Source organism: Plecotus auritus (genome assembly GCF_963455305.1).
Source record: "Plecotus auritus genome assembly, chromosome: 1".
Classification (NCBI taxonomy): domain Eukaryota; kingdom Metazoa; phylum Chordata; class Mammalia; order Chiroptera; family Vespertilionidae; genus Plecotus; species Plecotus auritus.
The window spans coordinates 36,927,630-36,955,378 of NC_137770.1; the positions used below are offsets into that span (position 1 = coordinate 36,927,630).

Below are 27,749 nucleotides of genomic sequence, written 5' to 3' on the forward strand. Positions count from 1 at the left end.
ACTCCTCCCAGAACTCTCTGATCCATGCCTGATATCTGAGAAGGTGGCACCTTTCCCAGGTGAATGTCACCCTTTAGGTTTAAGAAGGAGGGGCTCAAGGGGAGCCTTGCAAAAATACATCATCCCCAAAGATGACAACACTCTGAGGAGGGTGGGATTATACCACTGAGCAGACAGTTTTCTTCCAAGGTAGAACAAAGAGAAAACACAAAAATGCCTCCCAGAGTGATGGATGGCTTAGAAAGATCTTGGACCTCAGCATCCCAGCCTGAGCTTGTGTCTGGGTCCAGCACGGACAGCAGCAAATCGGTGTCTCTGAGCTGCACTCACCACATGCAGACGGAGCACTGCACGAGCCTCGGAAGGTTGTTGTGAGAACAAAGGAAATAACAGACAGGATTCTATGACCACAAAGAGAGAATCGATGACCAGCCCAAGAGCCCATCCTGTTACCAGAAGGAAAATAAAACAAGACTGCTATTGTCATTTGCTGAATTACAGGCCCAGCACAGTCTCTGGTCCTCAGGTGGCTTTAAATAAATGAGCCGACTGTGACGGAGAAGAGGAGCAAGCGCACTATGACAGGGGACAATGAGCCTCAATCCTTTAAAGTGATCGTTTCTTCTTTTTCCAAGAAACCAAGTCTTTTCCCCTTCCCTCAATGCCTTTCTCTCTCTCCTATCCTGTCTTCAACCTGGCCATCATTTCCCATGGTAGCCACTGAACTGCTTGGACCATAAGGAAAACTGAAGTGGTCACTCATTCCTTGGGCTGAATATACCAAAGGAATATATTTTAAAAATAAAGTAAATTTAAAAATAAAATCAGCAAACTGTCACCGGGCTTGAAACATGAGAAGGGACACTGGAAAGGAACTGCCATCAGAGAATGATTTTCCCCTGCACTGTGAGTGTGAGGTACCATGAGAAACGGTGGGTTGCAGTTTTCAAGCAGTGACATGTTTCACGCGCCTCGGTGCTTGTGTGGCCACAACGATTTAGCAGAGAACACAATTATTTGTAGACCAGAGGTTCGACACAGGAAGTCTGAGCTAAAAACTGAGGCAATGGTATCAAAAACAAACCAACCAAAAAAGGATCAGAATCTTACTCTATGCTCTTTTGCCTGCCTTGGCAGAGAGAAGGAGCAGATACCAAAGTTCAAGTGCACTTTCCACCTTCTCCCCGGGAGAAACGTGTATCGGCTTCACTAATGTAACAAGAAGACAAGGCGGGCAATTCAAAGTTTGAGCAAAGTTTTCTAGACTCGCTGCAAAGCCACGAATGACAGGTGCTTTGTCAAGTTGTGTTTTTGTTTGTGTTTTAAGAAATTCTCCCCCCAAAAAACAAACAAACAAACACAGACTGGTGCGGAATATCTTCCCGTTTGCCTTGGGAACTAGGGGAAAAAGCATGGGCACACAGAATGTTTGTCTTCCTATCTTCATAAAGATACTTCTGCCATGAATTATTTTGATTTATTTTATTCTTTTAGGAAACTATCCTAAACTTTGCAAGTGCAAAACGTTATGCAATTGTTAGTAGGAGATGATTACTTGTCATTCACTGTAAGTGGGAACTTGATGCTGGAATGAAGGGAACTGTCTTACTCAGCCCTTCCTACCTGTAGCTTTTGACTCACTGCTTAGTATTCATTTGGAACTTTTAAAAATCTTCCTGAAGTGCTTTAGTCATTTATAATTTTTAGCCTCTTTGTAATATTTACAAAAATTGGAAATTAAGGATAAAATAGATACAGACAGAACACACACACACCAGCTTTAAATTATAAATGAAGATAACTAACAGGGGTTCAAAGTTAAAGGATCATTTTGATGTCACAGAGGCAACCCAGCTTCTGTGTTTTATCTAGGAAATAGTCATTTTTAAAACGTGTAGGTTTTTTTTTAAAATTTCACTTCTTAGTAAGGACAATTTCCAACATGTGCAAAAAGTATGGTACAATAAACCCACATGTCATCAATAATCAACTCATGGCTAATCTGCCTTTATTTGTACCCCACAGACAATGTGGTGTGCTTCCATTAGGAGGAACATAATGTCTGGTTTTCTCTCTGTGAGCCAACCATTTAAGTTGGAGGTTGCCTGAGTCCAAGCAAAGTTCTCTTACGCAAACTACATCCTCTTTGAATCGTAAAATCTTACACCATATTTCTTAACAGCATAACAATGCACCAATATCATTTCTGATTTGTTCTCACATGAGGAGATAACGCGACCTGACCTCATTTCTGTTGTTTCTCTTCCAGTATGTAGCAGCTATGAATTTAGTTCGATGCATTTTCATCAGTTTCATTTATTTCAGCCTTTTTATTGCCACTCCACTCTTCTAGGTAAAAACTAGTCCAACATAGTGACCACCATAAACGGCCAGATTCTGACATTCCCCCAGCACCAAGGGGTTGCCTTAAGATCCACGTCTGTTTCATCACCATCGTAAATTTCAGCTCAATTAGGCGGCAGATCCAGTTGCTTGCTCCAGAAAGGCTTAGCCAGAATGAAACAAACAGTGGCATGAGACAGCGCTTTCAAAATAATAAATCACTTCAGTGGTGTCTTCTACTTCAGCAGCAGTGCTTGGGGGAATTCTGCCTCCTAACAAGAGTGATAGATTACACATTTCTCAAAATGAACAATGGTCATGGGTTTCTGATCCAGTGATAATACAATGCCTTCAGCTCTGTGAGGGATTTCCACAGAGTTTGGCTTGTTCTATCATAGCTCAACGGAGAGCCCTCCCTCAGTTTTAGAGCAGTTGTGTCTGTTCTACTGCTAAACCTGCACACAGCGCACTATATACCCAACTTTGAAAATACTACAGTTAACAGCAACTCAAACATTACTTTTCAAAGGCTTTTATGTTCTGTTCTTTAAACTTCACTATAAAACGTTTTGATGACAATTTTGAAGAAATTATGTCTTCTGGTGAGATAGTCCCTGGCATGCAGTAAGCACTCAAATATTACTGAATGAGTAATGAATACATTAGCAAAATGGGTGTTAAGTAAACCTTCAACGTAGTTTGGTGAGTTTGACAAATCATAATCCATGGCCGAGTCCTTAAATACTGGTGTTCCATAGAGTTCTGCTATTGGTCACCTTGGTTTTCTCTCTAAATCTTCCCACCGGGTGCCTTGATCCATGTACCTGGCTCCCACGGACACCTACAGCACTACCTTGGGCTCAGCTTTCTTGCCAAACTACAGACTCTTATTTTCAATTCCTCCTGGACATGTCCACTTGGGTTTCCACAAGCACCTCAAACTCTACTTGCCCGAAGCTGAATTCATCATCTTCCATCCCTATGTTTCTATCCTGGTGAATGATTCTACAACATCATCTGAGACTCATCTTCTGTATCCCTAACATCCAATGAACTGACAATTCCTGTTGGTTTCACTACATATACATCTCTCATAGCTGTTCCCTCCTCCCCCTCCACCCCCACAGATTCCAACTTAACTAAGCTCTACTAATCTCAACCTTAATAGTCTCTTAATGGCTCTCACACCCTTGTCTCCTCATGTTTTAACAACCCCTCCTTGAATCCACTGCTACCAAATCAGATATTTTTTTCTCTCTACTTAAAACCCTTCGCTGGCACCCCCCTCACCTCTACTAGCCTCAGAGTAGAAATGTATCATCTAACCCGGGACCTTTCTGAGGGTGAGATGGTGTTACTCATTGTTACGCTGGTACAGCAGGCAGACTGCCCTGGGCATGTGTCCCATGTCTCTGGCCACATCTCCTCGCCACTCCCCCACTTTCATCACTTCCCCACTACTTTCAGTTTCTGGAACCCATTCCTGCTCTCTCACATCTGTGACTTTGTACGAACTAGCTTCCCCTCCTGGCATATTTCTATTTATCATCAAACTTGCTACACCTCCTTTGTGAAGCTTTTTCTAAAACCTTCCAGCTGATCTGATTCCATATCCCCAAGGGCCAACAGCTGGTCTTGGACTTATTCCCGCCTGGGAGACATCAGCTCTACACTGCACACCACTCCCTCCTATGAGCTCCGTCAGGAAAATGTCTCTGTCTTGTTCATTTTATCTCCCCAGCATCCATGATGACTCAAAGGTCTGCACCCAACAGGCATTTTTATGTCATTTCTCAGTTATGTCTTATGTTTAAGAAAAACTTTCTGCCTTTGCTGACTGTTTCAGCATAATTAATAAAAGATAAGAATATGAGACAGGATAAAATAAGTAATTATCAGTAGTTCCAAATGTCAGTCCTATATATCATAGACCACAGCCCCAGTAAGCAATTTCTTTTTTAAAGGAGAGCTTGGGGATTGTAGAATCTGAGCTAATGACAGAACTCCTATAGGAGGCCACGAAGAAAAACGAGGCATATATATAAGCCCACATTATACTAGTAATTGTCCACTAAATTCCTGAGGTGTCCTATCCTATATAATAAAACCCTAATACGCAAATCAACCAAACAGTGGAACGACTGGTCTCTATGATGCACACTGACCACCAGGGGGCAGACGCTCAATGCAGCAGCTGCCCCTTGGTGGTCAGTGTGCTCCCACAGGGAGAGTGCCGCTCAGCCAGAAGCTGGGCTCACTGCTGGCGAGTGCAGCTGCGGTGGCAGGAGCCTCTCCCGCCTCTGCAGCAGCGCTAAGGACCCCTCAGGGACATCCCCTGAGGGTTCCTGGACTGCGAGAGGGTGCAGGCCAGGCTAAGGGACCCCCCCCCCCCACCCGGTGCACAAATGTCGTGCACCAGGCCTCTAGCATAAAATAAAGCTAGTGCCAAAATGAAACAAACATGCTGAATACACATGGGGTCCCAGACAGGGGTAGGGAGAATGTACCTTCATAGTGCACTCTACAATTTACAAAGCATTTTCTTACACATTATATCACCTGACCTTTGAAACAATCCTGTGAGAGATTAGCTGCATCCTGAGGCTCAACCAACATTTCTTGAGCTCTGACAATCCCTCTGGGATCCCAGGCCAATGTTCCTTTTGTAGCCCCTGACATACCAGGCAGGCCTGACCTCATAGTGCTCTTCATGTAAAGCCCTTCAGCATCCAAAATGGGAACTAGAGCTCCAAGTGTTCTATCAGCCAACCTGTCAGTTTATAGCGGGCGATAATCTAGAGTGGCTGACAGAGGGAAACCAAGCCAGGGACATTCTCACAGTGCCAGGCCCAGGCTGCTGCTACAGCTGCAGCTGGCATGATGGAGGGACTCCATTCCCCGCTCCTCTAACACACACAGAGGCAGCCATCACGTCATCTGTATTTGAAGAGAAAGCTGTGCTCTAAGGCAGCAGCAACGTGCAAGCTCACAGTGAACTATAGCCTAGTAGCCAAACTGATAAGACAAAGCTCCCACAGAGAGAACGGATCTGAGGTTCTAAAATATATCCCACATAGAGACGCTATAGCACCTGAAATTTCAACATTGAAAATCTATGTCTTGTGGATAAAACAGCTCTTTCAGCATCTTTTAAAATCTGCAACACACCTAAAAGGGGAGAGGACTAAGATATCAATCACTATCACTTTAGTATGAATTGGTCCATGAATCCACTATCTTCCTTATTCATAACTGTTCCTAGAGAGAGAACACTGAGCATCTTACTGAAGTAAGAGACAGTTAAAGGCAAAGAGCAGGAAAAACTGACTTAAACAGGAGGGGGAATTACGAAAGATGAACTCAGCCTGCCTCACAATTATGTCCAGGGTCACCTCTGAAAGAAATACAATTTCAATGACCTGGTAAAAACTCATCCCTAATAAGATTTGACATTCCTTTCTTTCTGTCACTAAAACTATAATCAACTAACACAATGAGAACATCCAGGAGGATTCCAGCTGCAGTGTTCTGATGTTTCTCGTGTACAATTAAGGAAGAAAGAACCTAGCCCTGGCCGGTGTGCTAAATGGTTAGAGCATTGGTCCGTGCACTGAGGGGTTGTGGGTTTGATTCCCAGTCAAGGGCATGATCTTGGATTGCAGGTTCTATCCCGCCCTGGTCGGGGAGTGTGTGAGAGGCAACCAATGAATGTGTCTCACATCAATGTTTCTCTCTCTTCTCTTCCCTTCCACTCTCTAAAAATCTTTGGGAAAAAAATATCCTCGGGTGAGGGTAAACAACAACAACAAAAAAAGGGAAGACAGAACCTAAATAAAACTTAGTCCTAGAGAGCTGGTATAGCTCTAAAAAAAAAAAAGAAATCACCCGGAGATCCAAGATGGTGGCGGCGTAGGTAAACACCTAAACTGCTGCCTCGCACAACAATTTCAAAACTACAACTAAAAGACAAAACGTCTATCACCCAGAACCACGGGAAAGCTGGCTGAGTGGAAGTTCTACAACTAGAAGGAAAGAGCAAACAGCATTGAGGGGTGCACAAGCGCTGAAAAGCTGAGGTACGGAGGCGCGCAAATCGGGCTGGCAGCGGGCGACTGGGAGCGCTGCTGTTTTCAACCCGAAGGGAGATAAGCTCCCGATTACTCCGAACTCGTTTCTGGGGAGACGCGGGGGACCCACACTCCTACGGGGAAAAGCTGGACTGTCTGCCGTGGGGTCGGAAAGTGAGGGAGGCTTGCTTGCAGGGCTGCGCGCAGGAACAATTGTTTATCGTGCTGGGGCGCGGGACGTGGGGACACGGTGGGAGACGCAGAGCCGGCTTACTGGCAGCCATCGCTGTTTGCCATGCCCTAGCCTAGTCACGCCCTGAGACCCCGCCCTGCACAATCTACGAACCCACCCAAGCTCCAAGCAGTGGCTTTAGCATATGAATGGCCTGCCCTATCGCAGCTTAACCTAGCAAACTTACAGCCCGGGTCAGACAGCTCCAAAACCTCCAAACCCCAAGCAAAGAGGAGAAAACTATAGTTCTTGCTGTAGCTCCTGCTGGGTGGCCTCAGACAGTAGCTGACCTGCACTCCATTGGAGATCCAGAAGCCAGTGTACCTAGTGGTCAGTGTGAGACACCAGATTTCAACTCCTCACATCCATACGTGATACATTCAAGAGGCAGATTCAGTGAGCACCAAAGCCCCACTGAAACAAGTCCTGCACCATAAGCGTGTCTCCAGCACAGCAGTTCTTCCATTATAGACACAGCGGGTCCTCACAGCCAATTTGCCTGGAGGTCAATTCCTCCCAGTGTACCAACAGCAATCAAGGCTTAACTACACCAAGACTTTGCACTCAGCCCACAAAGGGGTGTACCAAAGGCGTCCACCTCAGGTGATTGGGGAGGCTGAGCTACTGGCCCCTATAGGTCACCTACCACACAAAGCCACTCCATCAACACAAGGAAGCAGCAAAATGCAGAGACAAAGAAACATGTCACGAATGAGAGAAATGGAGGAAAGCAAACTAATGGACGACATAGAGTTCAGAACCACATTTATAAGGTTACTCAAGAATCTTCTAAAAACTGCCGAGAAACTTGATGAGACCTCCGAGGAGCTTAGTGAGACCTTCAAGGACCTTAATGAGAATGCCAAAAAAATGGAAAAGGACCAGTCAGAAATTAAGCATACACTGTCTGAAATAAAGAATATACAGAAACTCAACTGTAGATCAACGTACCCCAAGAATCAAATCAAAGATCTGAAATATGAGGAAACAAAAAACACCCAACCAGAAAAACAAAAAGAAAAAATCCAAAAATATGAAGATAGTGTAAGGAGCCTCTGGGACAACTTTAAGCGTACCAACATCCGAATTTTTTGGGTGCCAGAAGAAGAGAAAGAGCAAAATATTGAAAACCTATTAGAAGAAATAATGACCGAAAACTTTCCCTACCTGGTGAAAGAAATAGACTTACAAGTTCAGGAAGCACACAGAACCCCATACAAGAGGAATCCAAAGAGGACCACACCAAGACACATCATAATTAAAATGCCAAGGGCAAAAGACAAAGAGAGAATCTTGAAAGCAGCAAGAGAAAAGCGGTTAGTTACCTACAAGGGAGCACCCATATGACTGTCAGCTGATTTCTCGGCAGAAACTATGCAGGCCAGAAGGGAGTGGCAAGAAATATTCAATGTGATGAACAGCAAGAACCTACAACCAAGATTACTCTACCCAACAAAGCTATCATTCAGATTTGAAGGTCAGATAAAGAGCTTCACAGACAAGAAAAAGCTAAAGGAGTTCATCACCACCAAACCAGGATTACATGAAATGCTGAAGGGTGTTTTTTAAGAAGAGGAGGAAGAAGAAAAAGGTAAAGATAAAAATTATGAACAACAAAATGACATCAAATACATACATACCAACAAGTGAATCTAAAAATCAAGTGAATAAAAAATCTGAAGAACAGAATGGACTGGTGAATATAATAGAATCAGGGACATAGAAAGGGAGTGGACTGACAATTCTCAGGGGGGAGGGGGTGTGAGGGGTGCGGGAAGAGACTGGACAAAAAGCTTACACCTATGGATGAAGACAGTGGCGGGGGGTAAGTGCATGGGGTGGGGTGGGGAATCAGGTGGAGGGGAGCTAGGGGGAAAAAAAGAGGAACACCTGTAATAATCTGAACAATAAAGATTTATTTAAAAAAAAAACAAGAAATCATGTAATGACTAGAGCACAACCAGCCTTGGTCTACCATGCATGGGTTTCCTCTGTCGATCCCTTGTAACTTAATGCAGAAAGATACATCCGCACACCTAGGAGCTCACCTCTCCTCACTCTTGTCTCACTTCTCACTCTGGGTTTGCCTCTAGAATGACTGTGCCCATGTTCCATATGCTGGGAGAATATTCTATCAATAGTGCTCTGTCATACTACATTACATTTTATTCAACTGAGCAGTGAGCAGACTATTTTTCTCACAAATCCTGTTATGCACAAACACCAAACAAAACAAAAAGACCTCTGAGCAGGCGGAAGACCGCCCCCCACCCCCAAACTGTAATCTGGATAGTTTTTCATGTTCAAGTATCCTAGGTTTCTGCTAATTTCATTATTAGAGCAATGAGACTGTGTGCAACAAATGGGACAACAGATAGAAAAATGTTACCATTAAAACAATTCACGTTCATGAATAAGAACAGTTGGCTGAGAGGAGAGAAAACCATTTCTCAAAGAAGAGGAATTGTCACCAGTAGCAAAATGTCAGCACCAAACAGACAAACCATGGAGTCACATGTTTAAAAATCTTCACAGGGATTTTAGTAATGGAGTAGCTTCTAATGAACTGCCTTCCAACAACAACAACAAAATTAAAATCTCTAGAAAAATATTTTTAAACAATTAGTTGAAAATTCTGGAGAGCAACCAAAAAAGGAAAAATTAGAGAGAATTTGACACTTGAAGGGGATTTAATGGGGCAAGATATGAATCTGGAGAGTGTGATACTAAGTAGAGTGAGATGGAAAAAGACAAGAACTGTATACTTTCACTCATATGTGGAATATAAAAGCAAAAAAATGAACAACAACAAAAAACTCACGCATACAGATAACATAATGGTGGACAAACAGGGCAAAAGGAGGTCAAATCCATAGTGACAGAGGAGACTAGCCTTCAGGTGGTGAGACACAATAGAGTATCCAGATGTTGTTTTATAAAGTTGTACATCTGAAAGTTGTATAATGTCATTCACCAATGTTACCCCAATAAATTTAATTTAAAAATTGGCATTGATAGGCCATTTCCCAAGACTACTCCAGGCTTCACCAGGTAGGATGAACAGACTTCAAACAGAAAGCTACCTCTTCATTGGCTTGAAGTGTGAAATGCCACGCTAACTGGAAAATGAGCAGAGAAATTCTGAAAGGATGGGCCCACAGAGAAAAGAATTCCCAAACCCATTAGCTCCTCAAATCTGTGGTCCTCCTGAACAGTGCATGTGCAAGCGCGGCTCGGAGAGGTCCAGGAAATAGCAAGAGCTAGAACCCTGAACAAAAACGAGTTCAGATTTTAGCTGTTTCCCACTTGAAACCCCACCTTTCCTTTGAAACCCCAAACTGGCTCTACCTTATGAGTAAAGACCGTCCCAGGACTATGGCATCTGCCAAAGAACTTAGAAAAAAATCCTATCTAATAAAGAGGGAATATGCTAATTGACCATCACTCCGTCAAAAAGATGGCTGCACCCCCCCCCCCAGATGAGGCCAAGTTCCCATAAGGAGCCTTAATGAGCAATGAGCAGGGACCTGAGGCTACACCCTCCCCCACCCCATGGGGCTTGACAGGGTACCTTAGACTGCACCCACCACCTGGCGGGGCTTGACAGGGGACCTCAAGGTGCACTTCCTGTCCTGGTGCTGGGCTAGGGGACCTCAGGCTGCTCCACCCGCCCCAACACCAGGCCGAGGGACCTCAGGCCGCACCCCCTACCTGGTGGGGCTTGACAGGGGACTTCAGGCCATGCCCCCCACCCCGGCAGCAGGCTGGGGGACCTCAGACCGCACCCCCTGCCCGGCGGGGCTTAACAGGGGACCTCAGGCTGCGCCCCCCGCTCCAGCACTGGGCCAGTGGACCTGAGGCTGCAACCCCTGCCTGGCTGGGCTTGACAGGGGACCTCAGGCCACGCCCCCCACCCAGCAGGGCTTGACAGGGGACCTCAAGGTGCACCCCCAGTGCTGGTTCAGGGGAACTCAGGCCACGCCCCTGCCCAGCGGGGCTTGACGGGGGACCTGAGGCTGCAACCCCTCTCTGTGCTGGGCCAGGGAACCTGAGGCTGCAACCCCTGCCTGGCGGGGCTTGACAGGGGAGCTCAGGACATGTCCCCCACCTGGCGGGGCTTGACGGAGGACCTCAAGGTACGCCCCCTGCCCTGGTCTGGGCTGGGGGACCTCAGGCCACAACCCCCATCCTGGCGCTGGGCCAGGGGACCTGAGGCTACGGCCCCTGCCCGGCAGGGCTTGACAAGGGTGGGATTGGCCGGGTCTGGATGTAGCCCAATGTGGGGGGTCCGGCCGGGTCTGGGTCTCACGCGATTTTGAGGTGCATGTGGGTGGGCAGGGACTGACTCTGGGTCCTGTGGTGTGCCCCAGACTCTGACAGGAGGAAGATTTTCATGTACATTTTACTAATTTTCTTTCATCTCTGACACTTCTGTTATAGAGAAAGGGCAAATAGCAATATTAAATTATTTCCTCTTGCCGAAACCGGTTTGGCTCAGTGGATAGAGCGTCGGCCTGCGGACTGAAAGGTCCCAGGTTCGATTCCGGTCAAGGGCATGTACCTTGGTTGCGGGCACATCCCCAGTGGGAGGTGTGCAGGAGGCAGCTGATCGATGTTTCTCTCTCATCGATGTTTCTAGCTTTCTATCCCTCTCCCTTCCTTTCTGTGAAATATCAATAAAATATATTTTAAAAAAAAATTATTTCCTCTAATTAATCCCTTTTTAATGTGCACGAATTTCGTGCACCAGGGCACTAGTTAAGAATAAAAATCCTAAAAGCCTTCACAATTTTAAAGTAATAGTAATGCAACTGTCTGCTAGAACATAAAGAATAAAGGAGAAAAACAACGTGATCATCTCAATAGATATAGAAAAAGCATTTGCCAAAATTTAAATAGATTAATTAAAAAGAAAACTAGGGCCAGAAAGGAACTTCCCCAATTGTGATAAAGGACATTTACAAGATGCATAGAGTTGACGCCATACTTAATGGGAAGAGACTAAATTCCTTCCTCCCAAGGTTGGTTATGAGACCAGGAGATCTGTCCTGGAGGCCTTCAAGCACAATAAGAAACAAAAAGGAAAATAAAAGCCACAAATATTACAAAAGAGAAAGAAAACTGTCTTTCTTTATAGACAACATGATTGCTGACAGAGAAAATCCTAAGGTATCTACAAAAAACAATACAAAAAAAAAAAAACTAGAACTAACAGATGAATTTATCAAGGTCACTGAATATAAACAAAATTTTCATTTCTATAGAATGGTAATAGCCAAAACCGGTTTGGCTCAGTGGATAGAGCGTCAGCCTGCGGACTGAAAGGTCCCAGGTTCGATTCCGGTCAAGGGCATGTAACTTGGTTGCGGGCACATCCCCAGTAGGAGGTGTGCAAGAGGCAACTGATCGATGTTTCTCTCTCATCGATGTTTCTGACTATCTATCCCTCTTCCTTCCTCTCTGTAAAAAATCAATAAAATATATTTAAAAAAAAAAAAAGAATGGTAATAAACAACTTCAAAATGAAATTTCCATCACTCTGAAAGTTCCCTTGTGACCTTTCCCAGTCAATCCCCTGCTGCCAGAGCAATAAACAAAATGTTTTATTTTTTCACCAGTAGATAAATTTTGTCTATTCTGGAAGTTCATGTAAATGGAACTATATAGCACATTCCCTTGTGTGTCTGACACTTCCCCTCAGCATGATTTCTATGAGACCCATTCAAGTCATTTTGAATAGCAGTATCCTATTTCTTTATATTGCTGAGTATTCCTTCCATTATATAAATGTAAAACAATTTGTTTTATCTCTTCTCCTCTTGATAGTTTTCCCTGGTTTGGGGTATTATGAATAATGCTTCTACAAACATTCTTGTACATGAATTATTGTGGACATATACTTTCATCTCTCTACGGCAAATATCTATTAGTGGAATTGTTGGGTAATGGAGTACATATGTATCTAATTATATAAAAGACTCTCAAATGGATTTCCAAAGTGGTTGTGTTCTAATACTCACTCCCACCAGCAATGTAGGAGAGGTCCAATTATTCCATATTCTCACCAACACTAGGTATGGTCAATCTCTTTAATTTTAGACATTCTGTTGAGTATAAAATGATACCTTCTGGTTTTGATTGGCATTTCCCTGATGTTAAACACGTTTTCGTGTGCTTATTGGGGTTGGTGCAGGTTACACGGTTGTGGCATTTATCAAAATTCAAACTCTTCACTTCTGATCTGTTCATTTTATTGTACAATAGAGACAAAAGTCATACACATATTTTGACTGTGGGGGGTAGAGATGGGGTGTCGGCACCCCTTACACCCATGTTGTTCAAAGGTCAACTCTCTATAAATTTTGCCTCAATTAAAAAACAAAACAAAACTTGGGGGGAGAGCTGGGGTGGTACCAAGGGAAGAGAAACAGAATCACTTCAAGGACAGGACGAGGTGTAAGATTACAAGGAAAAGAACACAATGCCTAAATTTTTAACACATTCAGGGGCAAAATGAATAGTTGGCCCAAAACAAAACTCTAAAGAACAATTTTAAAATATTCATAAACTAAAACAGACAAAAACAATTCAGCTAAGATGATGAGAAATAAAAACAAAACTCAGCATGTTATATAAAACAGGTGATTGCCAGACTCAGCAAATATATTTAACCAGGCAACTCAAACCAACAGACCATTAGACAACAAAATACCTGCCAGCTTAACTTAAAACAGTGAATTTTTTTAAAAGTGTCTTTTACAAAATGCTCTTTTTATAATTTCCATGATAGAAATTCCTACTGAGTATGAACCAAGACACACATATACCAGAAACCATCCAAAACTCTTTCTTACCTTCAGTGAAACTCCCTGTTAGGGTTATTACTACGAACACTTTTCCTTCTGGCTCCAGATCCACCTAGAAAGAGAGAAAAAATTGTACATTATATTCTGATTTTAAAATACATTTTATGGGCCTCAAATAGTCTTACAGGGAGGACTAAATGTGCAGAGCACAGCCATAAATCAGACCTAAGTCTTCCATTAAACAGTAGAGGGGCAAGAACCAAGTAAAAACACAAGAAACCATCATGATGGAAAAGCGAATCTAAGAGTAACAGTTCTCTTGATGTTTCTCTGCCCTTGAATTTTAGTATCTTCCATTTGGGCTCTTCATGATTTCAAGAGGCTCCCATAAAATTGGTCATTGTGGCTGAGATGTCCTTATCTTTTGCACGCCATTATAAGAGCAGCATTTTATTCAACTACGTGGTAAGTATAGGGAATAGAGAAACAATGGCAACATAAAGGTAAAGAATAAATGTGACCTGGCCAACTGCTAACCTTTAATTTTTAGGAAGTAAAACGCATAAGAAGAGGGGTGCTATCTCTGTCTATACCGCTTCCACCTGAGTGTAGGTAATCTCCAAGAAGCACCATGGAAGGCAGCTCAGGAGCTTTGCATTCACTGCTGTTCACAGGAGTATCAATGTGCCTTAAGGTTCTTGTCTATGAGCTGAGATATCAAGACACACATTCTGCAAAAGAGGCAGCGTCAAGTCTTCTCTTAGTAGAAGTAGGTCCCATCCTCTGAACACACTCCAGCTTCCCAAAGACCTTCACACTGCATGGCCCCCGGATGGGGCAGCGCCCTCCACACCTGCTCTGATCACACTAGCCAGGTAGGCAGCCTCTGTCCTCTTTGTGCCAGTGCTAACTTTCAACCATCAACACCTCTAAGCCTTGGATTGTAAGATCCAAGGTTTTTGGACCCAAATACATGAATTTACAATAGTCTTTAAATAAAAGTCTGTCAGGTTGAGCCCACCTCTGCTCTTGGCCTTTCATCTAAGAGAGGGAGAGAGAGGTGTAGAGAAGCTGAGTGTAGATATGGATGGCCATTTCTGGTAGAATATGAACTTAAATAAGCGGCTGACCACATGGTATGGAAGAAAGAGCCCTGAACTAGATCAGCACAGACTCTAGCCCGACAGCCATAGCTGGCTCTGGGCAAGGTCCTTCACCACCCAAGCTTCACTATTGTCATCTGAATGTCCGTGATGTTATTATTCAGCATTTCTGACATGGTCGCTGTCAGGTTATCTCAAAGAGTATTAGCAGTACTATTCCCTGCACCCATAGGTGACGAAGACTAGGGGGAAAGCATTGCCCTTACCATAGCTCACCACCACACACTTTTAAACACCACATCCTGATCACATACTTCGCAAAATATAAGATGCCTATTTTGTACTGATTCAGAAAACCTGACCTATTCAGCAGCCTATCTGTATAAACCCTCCCTTGCCGAGAACCTATTCCAGCATGTGATAATTACAAGAGTTCCGTCAAAAGGTTGATGGGACTTGGGCAGCTCAACAGGGTTGAGCCACATATGTAGTTTATCTGTTGGAAAAGGCTAAACGGCACTTCCCCCAAACCTGAATGGGTTAACTGCCAGACAGCTCAGGGCATTTTATTGCCTCCTGTTGGCCAAACACCTGAACAGCTGTAGGCTATTCCCCAAACTGATAATGCTTCTGTATTCTACCCTTTGATACGTGTATTATCTCCACCTTGCCTTAGGACAGTGGTTGGCAAACCCTGGCTCGAGCCACATGCGGCTCTTTGGCCCCTTGAGAGTGTGGCTCTTCCACAAAATACAACGGCCTGGGCAAGTCTATTTTGAAGAAGTGGCGTTAGAAGAAGTTTAAGTTTAAAAAAATTTGGCTCTCAAAAGAAATTTCCATCGTTGTACTGTTAATATTTGGCTCTGTTGACTAATGAGTTTGCCGACCACTGCCTTAGGATAAATCGTGTGAATAAAAGCACGGGTCCTTGGTCAAGGAAGAGTCTTCAGTTCCCTTTAGCTGAAGCTCCTCTGACCCCCAATGCCTTTCAAAAATATCTTTCATCCTTGGACTCCTCCTTAATCATCTACGCCCAGCCCCTTTCTCCAGAATGCTGAACCCTTTGTAAGGCTGGGAAAAGAACCCCGGCACTCCCTTTCTCTGCATCAAGTCTGCCATCAATGTGGTTACCACCCCTTAAATCACCCCCATGTTCAAAATGACTATTTGCATTACAACCACTGCTAACTTAACTATGCCCCCTTAACTACCTTCATACCTCATGCAGTTCTGAAAATAGAGCTCCCTGGAGAGATGACTAAACAGGATGTCAGGCTCTAATTGTCTCACTCTCTGCCTTGACTTGTTTCAAGGCAAAAATATGTTATTCTTAAAAGCCACCCATCAGCTTCAAAATTAAAGGCCTGGCAGGGCTATACACATTTGACCTCACCAGATAAACTGCTGCAGGCACAGAAGGAGCTGCTGCCAGCCCCCTGGACGGACAGACAGACAGACAGACTGCCAGGACCCCAGCTCTGTGATTCCCCAGCCCATGGCCAGCTCATAGACTCCCTCCAACACACAGTCAGGGCTGGCAAGGAAGGCCGCCCCACCCCGACCATCAGGGCTGCGCTGACAGGCAACAGGGCATTCCGCCACTTAGAACAGGGGCCTTTCACAAGTAGAACAGGCTTGCGTCCACATTCTTCTTTACTTGTTGTTGCTGTTTGTTTGGTTGTGTGTGTTTTTGGTGTCCACATTTTGACCCCTGCCACCATCGTGGAGGAAAGCCAGACTCGAATGCGATCTTCAAGCCTCGTCCATCTATGATCTCTGACCTTAGAGCAGCGTTCTACAAACTGCAGGTTGAGACTCACCCGTGGGACATGAAAACAATGGAGTGGGTTGCACACAACAGGAATTTTAAGTAGAATAAAATGGAACAGAAAATATGAACCCATCATGTAGTAAAATAATAATAATAATGAAGTAATGAAGTACTATGTCAAACCATTTGCAGTTTTGTATGTAAGTATAAGGGTTAACTGGGTTTCAATGTAAAAATGTATTCATTACTGTCACAGAGAAACAATTTGAAAAACGTGGCCTTAGAGGTTATCTGTTTCATCTACACAGTGCTGATGGGCTATTGGCATCTATTCACAGTGGCTGCTTGGATATCCCCAGTGACAGCCAACTCACTACCCCACAAATGGCGCCCTTCATTCCTTTATGTCATAGAAAGATATTTCTCTTATAGCAGAAGTGCAGCCACTAACAGTTTTCACTCATTGACCCCAGTTCTGTCCTCTACGGTTGCAGGAGATAGTTTCTCTCCAGCTAGAACATCCATTCCGGTCAAGGGCCTGTACTCCGTTGAAGGTTCGATCCCCAGCCCAGGTTGAGGCACATGCCGGAGGCAACCAGTTGATGTGTCTCTCTCACATCCATGTTTCTCTCTCTCTCCCCCCAATCTCCTCCCTTCGTTTCAGTCTCTCTAAAAATCAATGTAAATAATACCTTTGAGTGAGGATTTTAAAAATAAAAGTAAGACAAGTGGTAGGGAGGGATACAAAAGGGCCATGTGAGTACCAAGACAATTACATGGAGGAGGAAAACTCTTTCTATCAAATGGTGCTAGGACAACGGGACTTCCACATGCAAAAGAATGAAGGCAGGCTCCTACCTCATACCATACGTAAACATGAACTCAAAATGGATCACAGATCTAAGTAGAAAAGCTAAAAGTATACAACTTTTAGAAGAAAACACAGGGACAAATTTTCCTGACCTTGGGTTAGGCAATGATGGCTTTTTAGATATGACATCAAAATTTCAAATGACAAAAATTTGACAAATTTGACCACATTAAAATTTAAAACTTTCGTGGTATAAAGCAAACAAACAAAAAGTGCCTGTACCTCACTGCCCAAATACCCCTTCCCGAGTGCCACTCTCATCAACTTTTCCTATCAAGCCTTCAGTGGCTTCCCAGTGCCTTTAGAATAAACTCACTACTCCACCTGGCTTTCTGGGCCACCCGGACACCCCTTTGGCTGCCTCCCCACTAATTTACCCACACCTCATTTTCAAATGTCCATTCTATAAAGCTGCTGGTCTAGTCGGGCCCGTCTCCTCACTGTCTCACAGCCAAACCTGTGCTCATGCTGTGGTCTCTGCTTGGAAAAACTCTCTCTCTTCGCTTCACCTGTTCATTCATTCAAACGTTTATTGAATTACTCCTAGGGTTGGGATCACTGCCAAGTGCTCAGGGTTCCCAGAGCAGCTCCCTGGGGCTGCAGGTGGGACGGGTATCAGCTGCACCTGGCAAAGATGATGCAGCCACGGGAGCTGAAGGAAGGAACTTTTGCCAGGAAGATCTTAACATGCACACTGATCCCTCCAGTCTCAAAATCCCTGTCTCAATTAGTATCTCACCACTTATCTATGCCCTTGAACAACTGTATAAAATTTCATATCCTCATAAAACTTCATACATCTCGTCGCCTGCAATAAGCTCCATTCCAATGAGATCTGACAATTTCATATTCCCCAAAGGCCCTAGCAGAGGTCTTTGAACCAAGTAAACACTCAACAAACGCCTATTGATTTGGTCTAATGAGTTGTACTGGAAGATCATTTGACCTCCTCAACTGCATAAAATAGGAATGACAGTATTTTCTCACATAATAAATATTATGCGAAAGCACTGTATAAAATAAAGCGCGTCAAGATGGCCCCAAGGCATACCAGGAGCATATGGACAACACAGCTCCACTGCCTAGAAATCATATGCTGTTTGACCTGCCCAGCAAGGTCTCCACCAACCCCTTCCTCCCCACATCACCCCCTTAGCCAATGTTGGCTTTCCCTTGGCATTACTTTGCAGAAGTTGGGCATCCCTGACTCAGTCTCTCTGTCCATGAAATGAGAGGGTTGTCTGAAAACCTTTCTGGCTCTGATGTTGCATGATTCTAAACAGGCTTGGATAAAAGCCTGTACCTGGGACTCAATGGAAACCCTCATTTGATTAATTTAATTTCCCTTCCCAGAAGGCATTAGAATTGATCACAGACAGGAAACTTCCAGATACTTAATATTCATTTCAGCCTGCGGTAAGCAGGGGAATTTAGCATATTAAGACAAAAAAAAACACAATCCTTTATTTGGGCAAAGGTCAACATTTCACCTAGACTCCATGGGCTTTGAGCCAGATATCTGTGATGGTGAGGGTGCTGGACTCTGCAGCATTTCTAAGCCTTGCTCTCGGGTTAAATCACAAAAGAACCTAAAACATGATGAAGCATTTCACAATTCTCTTCCAGCTGAAACCACCAGGCTTAAAAATGAGAGTTCAAATTCCTAAAGGGAAAACATTCTTATAAGTTATACCAATAATCAATAAGGAAGCACGGGCCTGGGTCCTTTATTTTTTTTTATTTTTTTTTAAAATATATTTTATTGATATTTTACAGAGAGGAAGGGAGAGGGATAGAGAGCTAGAAACATCGATGAGAGAGAAGCATCGATCAGCTGCCTCCTGCACACCCCCCACTGGGGATGTGCCCGCAACCAAGGTACATGCCCTTGACCGGAATCGAACCTGGGACCCTTCAGTCCACAGGCCGACGCTCTATCCACTGAGCCAAACCGGTTTCAGCAAGGGCCTGGGTCCTTTAATAACAGACACAACAGCTACTATGTCTTGAGCTCATCAACATGCAGGAACCCTGCCTAACTTACACTTCTTCTTACCTTCACCACCTGCAAGGTACGTCTCACCGTCACCATTACACAGACAGGAAGATGGAGGCTCAGGGAGGTGATGGAACTGACTGAGGCCACCCAGCAGTGAAGGCCACGCCAAGACCCAGACTCAGGGAAAGTCCTTACAGGCTGCTGTGACTGCACTTGCCTGTGGGTGACTGCAGGTTTGCCCTGCCGCCTTCTGCTCCACCCGAAGCCAGCCTGCCTGGCTTCTGGCGCATCACCTGTCTCCCCTGGGAACTCGGACAAGACTCATGCCATCAGCACCTGAGGGTGCTCCCTTCCAAATACCAGCCCTTGTGTTCCAGCCTCGCCTCCTCAGGGCCAAGGCCAGTCGGAGTGGCACCAGGCTGACAGTGTCACCGGACAGCTCTCAATAGGGGTGAGAGGCAGGAGCTGCTGATCGTGGCGTGTGTGCTGGGGCTGGTGAAACCCAGCGGGCAGCTCGGACCCCGTTAGTCATCTGCCTGTGGGACCCAAGTCAGTGTCATGTGCTGCAGACACACGACATGCCCCCTCGCTGTTGGGAAGGAATTTAAAGGAAAAGGGGTAAGTGATGCAAACCCTACATCCCTGTTAACTTTTTTTTCATCTCTACAACCTCCAAAGTTTTATGTGTTACAAGCACACTAAGAAGTACCACAAATTAAAACCTATCCGAGAAAGATGATCAGGCAGAAACTGAACCAAAAAAGTGAGGCTAATCCAACCTGGCTGAGGTTTAACATGAAGGAAAACACTCTCATTGTTTTAGGGATTAAATTCTCATTTTGCTAAATCTGGACCCAATGTGTGGTGAGAGAGAAAGGCGGGGAAAGAGGCCGTGACCACAGCTCAGGTGGCAGGTCATCTGGCTCCTACACCTGGAAGATGAAGGAGGACTAAGCCTTTAACTAATTTTTCTATCTAAACTCTGTAACTCCAAGTCAGAAACAGTTTCTGAACTCCACAGAGCCAGGAAAGACATTTGAAGACTACTAAAGAGTCTTTCTCTAAAATGCTCACAACTCTTCCCCATCCTAGCTCAACATACCCACAAAACCACTATAAATTTAAATTTAGAATTATTTCAACCCAGAGCCCACTACACCTATGTTCTAGCATTAAAAAGGGGTATCACTGCCCAGCCAGCGTGGCTCAGTGATTGAGCGTCGACTTATGAACCAGGAGGTCATAGTTTGTTTGATTCCCGATCAAGGGCACATGCCTGGGTTGTGGGCTCAATCCCCAGCAGGGGGCGTGCAGGAGGCAGCCAATCAATGATTCCCTCTCATCATTGATGTTTCTCTCTCCTCCACTCCTTTTCTCTCTCTGAAATCAATAAAAAATATATATTGGCAAAAGTACAACTCTTTTACAGTAAAATTAAGTTTTCCATAGAAGCTTGGAAAAGACTGTTGAATCTCAGAGGGAAGGTGGGGGTGGGTGGTGGGTGAGAACAGATCAACCAAAGGACTTGTATGCATATATGCATAATCCATGGACACAAACAATAAATAGTTTGGTGAAGGTGTGGGGCAGGGGTGGGCTAGAAGGAATCAAAGTGGGGGGGTGGGGAAGAGGAGCATCTGTAATACTTTCAACATAAAGATTTGAAAAAAACCCACAATAATTTAAAGTTATTGTTCAGAAAAAATATTTACTTTTTAAAGGCCTAAACTGATACTTTAAAAATAAGACATTTTAACTAAAATTTATATAAATAAAATAAATGCAATATTATTTAATATACCTACATTATGAAATCTTTAATTTTTCTTATCAATTTTTAAAGAGCTTGATACCAATCATATTTTATATCTAAGCCATCATCATTCACAGACTTAATGATCCAAATATTACAACTTATTTTTCTAAATGCACAGAAGGAATAAAAGTGTCAGAACAAGTAAACCACATCATATTTGTAAGGAATTAACTGCTTCAAAATTCTTATTTGTAAAAATATGTCAATGAAATTGTTTTATGTGAGATATCAGGACTTGTTAATTAATCATCATCCATGAAAAAAATGTGAATTGAACAAGACAGCTTCCTTTCCTCAGAAATAAGCAAAGCTGACGTTAATCTACATATAACACAAGGCATAAATATTCAGTAGCTAAACCATAATCTGATTAAACTTTTTTCTCTCTACTAAAATAAATAAATTAATCTACACTTATAAAAGAGTAAGATGCAAACTGACCGTACCTTTGCGATGACTACCAGCCAATCAGAGTATGCAAATTAACTCAACAAAGATGGTGGGTTAATTTGCATATGCAGGCACCAAGTGGCAGGGGGCATTCCACACCACCCCAGCCGCTCCAGGACTCTGGGCAGCGTGGGAAGGCAGAAAGGCAGCTCCGGGCCAGAGCAAAAAGGTGGCTCTGGCCGGAGCGAAGGCGGTGCTGGCAGCCAGGGGAAGGAAGGCCCATTCTTGCATGAATCTTCATGAATTGGGCCTCTAGTTAAATAAATAAAATTTCAATGTTTCTCTGCCCAACATAAAAAATCAGGAATAGTCAGGAGTGGATATCTCTGAGGACTAAAATATCTTTTCTCTGCCAAGGAGAGGACTAAAGATAGATAGAAATGGTCTAGTGTGTGTTAAACTGCTGTCTCTCAATCTTTAACACCAATGAAAATGTAAATTAAATGAAGGATACCTTAGGCTCTTCAAAACACTCCACTACAATCTCCCCTCCTCTATCTCCAGCACTTCCTTTTCCTCTACTAAGGTGTCCTCAAGGTCCTCATGCAGGCAGACTCGGAGGTGAGAGAGGAAGCACAGTAACGGCAATTCCGCTCCACACTGCATATCCCCACATTAAAGTGCACTTTCAAAGGCCACTGTCTGCATGACCCCATGCCTTCTCTTTCCTGCTTAGCAGATCCTTCCAGAAAGCAGAGTCTGTCCTTGCTAGGCTGAAGTTTAAACAATATGGGCAGGTGGCCCTTTGACCATGGCTGGAGGTAAGGAATGCACTTCATGGTCACCCTCCTGCTCAGCAGCCTCATAGCCCCCTTCCTTCTGCACAGCCTCTGTGGGTTGCCTGGTGAGAGCTCCTCTGAGAGGAAATTCCCATAAGAAAGGAGAAATACTAGGAGATGGAGAGTCTAGTAAGTTTTGCCACAGATGCGAAGTTACTTTTCTAAGGTAAACACAGGTACATATCAAATATCTGTAATGAAATAATTATTCCCTCTGACTCTGCCCTCATCCTAACCTTTTAAACTGAAGATGTCTGCTTAAACAAACAAACAAACAAACGAAAGTCATAGCTTCCTCTTCCACCAAGTGGCCTAAGATAACCTCTGAAAATGGTTTGCTATTCACTTGATCCCACAAATCATGCAAGTCAAGAGGCTACATCTTCATGTTCACTTTAAGAACACATGTGAAAATGCCCAGGCCATCAAGGGTAAGCATATCTGAAAAACCACCAAGTACCTGAAAGATGTCACTTTGCAGAAGCAATGTGTGCCATTCTGTCATTACAATGGCAGAGTTGGTAAGTGAACTCAGGCTAAACAGTGGGGCTGGACACAGAGTTGGTGGCCCAAAAAGAATGCTGAATTTTTGCTGCACATGCTTAAAAATACAGAGTAGTGCTGAACTTAAGGGTTTAGAAAAATTCTCTGGTCACTGAGCACATTCAAATGAACAAAGCTCCCAAGATGTGGCACAGAACTTAACATGAGCCCTCCCTGCCACATGGAGATGATACTACCTGAAAAGTGCAAATTGTTCCTGAACCGGAAGAGGAGGTTGCACAGAAGAAAAAAATATCTCAGAAGAAACTGAAGAAAAAACAAACAAACATATGCCCCAGGAGTAAATAAGGTTAAAATAAATGCTAATAAAAATTTTAAAGGGGGGATATAAATAAACCTAGAATTATTTTACCTTGTTGATTTTTATTATTTACTGTAATGAAAGGAGAAGGCAAAGCTTTAGCAAAATCAAAAGAAGGAATACGTCTAAACTACATATTTCATATACTTAAGCATTCAAGATGTTTTATAGACTTGTCTACTTAGTCATTGCTCAGGCTCTATGGTAACTTTAGAACTTGGAGGGAATTAGAAAATACATCTGGAAGAGGTAGAAAAGACTAAAAGGGTCAAATATATGGCGATGGAAGGAGACTTGAACTTCCATCTTTTGGGTGTGAACACACAATGTATTATAGAATTCTACACTTGCAACCTATGTAATTTTATTATCCAATGTCATCCCAATAAATTTAATAAAATGAAAAAAATACATCAAACCCAAATGTCTCTCCCACTGGTTATCTTACAATAGCACTTTTACTCCTTTTGGTCTTCAGTGGGGAAGGAAAAATGAAAGCTCTGCAGAAGAAAGGACATTTGTGCCCTGCTTACAGATTCAGGTGGCAGTTTTCCAGGTGGGCCAGGGAAAGGAGACAGAGAGGAAATACGTTCAAATGCACAGAACCTATTAGGGGTTTCATATGGTTGGATGTAGGCTATGTAATGAGATAGGTCAGAAATGGGCCTGGAGAGTACAGGGTATCAGATCAATAATGGTCTCATGGTACACTGGGAGGCCAGACCTTACCCCAGGGCAATTGAGAGCCATTGAAGGGTTTCAATCTGAGAAGTTACAGATAGATCATGCAAACATGTCAGATCCCTACAGATAGGATGTTAGGGTTCTGAGGGACAGAAGCTGGTGGTAGGGACACATGTTCGAAGGCTATTTCAATGGTCTCAGTAAAGGATGGAGGTGACCTCAGCTAAGCCAGCAGCAGAGGGGATGGGGAGGAGGAGGCAGGCAGGAAAAGACAATGGAGGGAGCAGCAGCTGGACTTTGCAATCAGAGGTAGAGTGGAAGGTGAAAGAAAGGGGATCAGAGAGAAACTCCAAGGCTGATGATCCCTGGGGCCATTCACTGAGAGACTGGAGGAAACACGTAGAGTTCAATGTGTGTCTGTTACCCACATTAGCTGAGCATCTACTGGGCTGCCCTTAACAGCTTTGTAAAGTTGAGATGGAAAAGTAAGAACACCATGAAGACATAACCCAACGCAGTCTCAACTAAACAGGTAAGTGACAACATCAAAAGCACTATTCAGATCAAGAGAAGGGCTGGAGCAGAGCTTCCCATGGAAATGAGACCCCAGTGAGGCCCAAAGGCAAGTCAGTAAGCAGAAGGGGAGGCCATTGTGAGTCAGGAGCACATGGTGAGCAGAGATAGAACCAATAGCAGAACACAAACCAGACTAGTGCAGATGGAGGAGTGTCCACACAGAGGAGTGAGAGAAGGCTGGAGGCAAAACTATGGAAGGAGCTGCACCTAGAGAATTTTAACTACATAATGCAGGCCAAGGGGACTCACTAGAGGGTTTTGATTCTATAAACCGATGGGGAGTTAACATGTCAAAGGACAGTTTGTCTACTAGACCAACGAATGGGGGAGAGCTATGGTCTAGCAATATGAGTTTTCATAAGGGTGGAATCAGTGGAAATTAAAAATCAAACACAAATTCTGGAAAGGTAAAACGAATTGAATCTGGGGCCTGGGTGACCTAGATCATGCGTGGGTCAGCAAACTAGGGCCCAGGGGCCCATTTCAGGCCACTGCCTGTTTTGGTGAGTAAACGTTTACTGAAACAGCCATTCCTATTTTTGTTTACGTATTACCTACGGCTGCTTTTGTGCTCCAAAAACAAAGATGAGTAGTTGTGACTGAGACCTTATGGCCCACAGAGCCAAAAATACTTACTGTCGGGCCCTTTACAGGAAAAGTCTGCCAACCTCTATTGCCATTATCAACCAGGGAACTCGGGTAGAAAAGGAACATGTTTCAGAAGGAAGGAAATGAGCTCAAATTTGGACACAAAGGTACCCAAATAGAAACATCTGTCAAAAAGTTGGGAAAAAAAGACAAACTACGAAGACAGGGCTGGAGTTCTTATTTGGGAATCTTTCTCAAAAGGTGACCACTGAAACTTTTCAAGAAAGAATACAGGAAAGGGAGAAAAAAGACAGAAAGTTCATTTAGGAGGTGGATGAAAGAACTAGATATGCAACTGAGAGATGGGAGGATGCATCCAAGGGCAGTGTCATGGGGTATGGGAGAAAATAACTTCACAAAAGAGAAGCCACACACTGCAGTGGTGGAGGAAGGTGAGGACTTTATTGGGATGCTAGGCTTGGGAACCGGGAGGGAACAGGTGGGCTTCCTCCATGATACCCATTCCATCGTCAATAGTTCTGTTGGAAAGGTCTTCTTCATGCTAAGCTAAAGTCGATCCACCTCTAAAATTTATCCTGGAGAGGGGGAGAGGGGGAGAGGGGGAGAGGGGAAGAGGGGGAGAGGGGGAGAGGGGGAGAGGGGGAGAGGGGGAGAGAGAGAGGATGGCACAGAGCAGGAAGGAACATGTAGCTTAAACTATATGTAGTTTTTATATATTGGGTTGCAAGCTAAAGCTAGATATGCAAGTTGGGCTTTGAATGCCAAGTTAAGAATTTAAGTTAAAAATTATTCTAAAAACAGTAAAGGATAGGTTGGAAGATAAACTATGTGTGTGTGGGGTGGTGTAGACTAGACTGAGAGTCGTGGGCACAGTTAAGAATCTATTCCAGCCCTGGCTGGTTTGGCTCAGTGGATAAAGCGTCGGCTTGGGGACTGAAGGGTCCTGGGTTTGATTCCGGTGGGGGGGCACATGCCCAGGTGGCAGACTTGATCCCCAGTAGGGGGTGTGCAGGAGGCAGCCGATCATCATTCTCTCTCATTATTGATGTTTCTATCTCTCTTTCCTTCTCCCTTCCTCTCTGAAACTAATAAAAATATTTTTTTAAAACAAGAACTTATTCCTATGGTGCAGGTCAGTGGTGGAAGAGACGGGAGGGAAACATTCCAAAAGGAGCTCCGGATGACTTGGGGGCTGGGGGTGAGGGATGAGGAAAAGCCAAAGGGCTCCAGCATCTGAAAGCCTGGAAGAGTTATCCTGGAAAGAGTAAGAGGTAGAAGGTCAGTTGGTTTGAGATGATTCTAATCTTTAAACAGACTGATTTTGTAGGGAGTCATTCAGGTGGAAATGTTTGGCCAAAAGATAGATGGGGCCTGAAACTTAAAAGAAAGGGCTGGGCAGCGTTATAGGAGCCATCCACACAACAAGGACAACTAAAGCACAAGGCACTTGACCCCAGGGCAGAGGGTACAGTTCAAAGAGCAGAGTCAGCACCAAAGCCAAGTTTAGAGAATGGGAGGAAGTCCCAGCAAAAGAGAAAGGGAGTGCACTATATGCACCTGAGCAGCTTCACAGTTTTTGGCCCCATTTATCTTCACAACCACCTTCTGAGTGAGGAAAATACAGCACCATTATCCCCACTGTAGTGAACAGGCACCCGGAGGTAAGTGACTTAATAAGTGGCCGGCAGGTTAAACTAGGTTTGGATTTGGGGTTCTTAACACATTGCGGACCAGTAGTTTTATTGCTAGCTTTACCCAGTGGCCAGATAAGTTTCTATTGTACAAGTACAAAAAACATTTTGCATAAATGTTAAAGGCACACTTTAAAATTAAATACCCATTGCATTTTGAAGTTATTTATTACATGTTCTTACAGCTAATATCTTTTTAAAGAATTCTCGTGATTGGCCACAAGCCTCAGAACAGAAAACACGAGAATTCTCGTGATCCATCATCCACAATGTGTTAACTATAATTCTCACAATCCTGTGAACAGAATCCTAATACATTTAAGGCTTTTTAAAAAAAATAAACCTGATGAATATTTGCTCCACAAAAGGGTTTCATAAAGCTCACCTGTCCCATTCTCTCACTTCTTCTGAAATTAAATTTGCCTGCTCTCAGAAATGAGTTTCCATCCACAGCTGCAACCCAACTAGAGCATCAGCAGGGACAGCCCTACAGCAGACCAGTTTTGAAACATCAGTTGGAATGAAAAGCAGAACTGCTTTCAGAAGCAAATGGTTCACAGGACTTGCAGAGGATGTTAAACCAAATGGTGAGTTCAGGCCATCGTAGGGCTTGGTAAGTGAAGAGGAGGTGCCTGAGACAGTGGGTCCACCACCCACCTCCCACCTCAGATCTAAATCAGAGATTTTAAAACATGGTAAATAGGGGTTTTCGGGGGGATTTCCTCTGTTACTTCACTGTAACCTAAACTCATTCTCTGGCCCTCAGGTCCTGCCTTCTCCTAAAGCAGCAAATGACAAGGCCCCACCAGCCCTTGACTTTTCCCATAGGAAACGGTTTTCCAATATTTATTCCCATTTCTTCCACCTAGCAGCACTTTCAAGCTCTTAAAAATGCCTTCCTTTGCACAGGGGACTTTTTAGGACATGAAACTATTCCGTATGATGCTGCAAGGATAGAAGCATTCGTCAAAACCCATGGAACCTTACAGCATAGTGAAACTGAATTTATGAAACATTTTTTAAAAAGCATTTAGGGAGTCAAGAGATCCCAAGATGGAATGAAGACTGCAACCTGAGAATCAACTGT

At 43.9% G+C, this 27,749-nt stretch overlaps 1 protein-coding gene across 1 annotated transcript in view; it reads right to left on the reverse strand.

The window, feature by feature from the left end:
• The window catches only part of PRKCH (protein kinase C eta), a 223,987-nt gene that overhangs the window by 139,820 nt on the left and 56,418 nt on the right, over positions 1–27,749 (reverse strand). Inside the window, exon 2 of the mRNA XM_080672043.1 lies at positions 13,497–13,560. Coding sequence (XP_080528169.1) covers positions 13,497–13,560 — 64 coding nt within the window. The remainder of the gene's footprint in view (positions 1–13,496; positions 13,561–27,749) is intronic.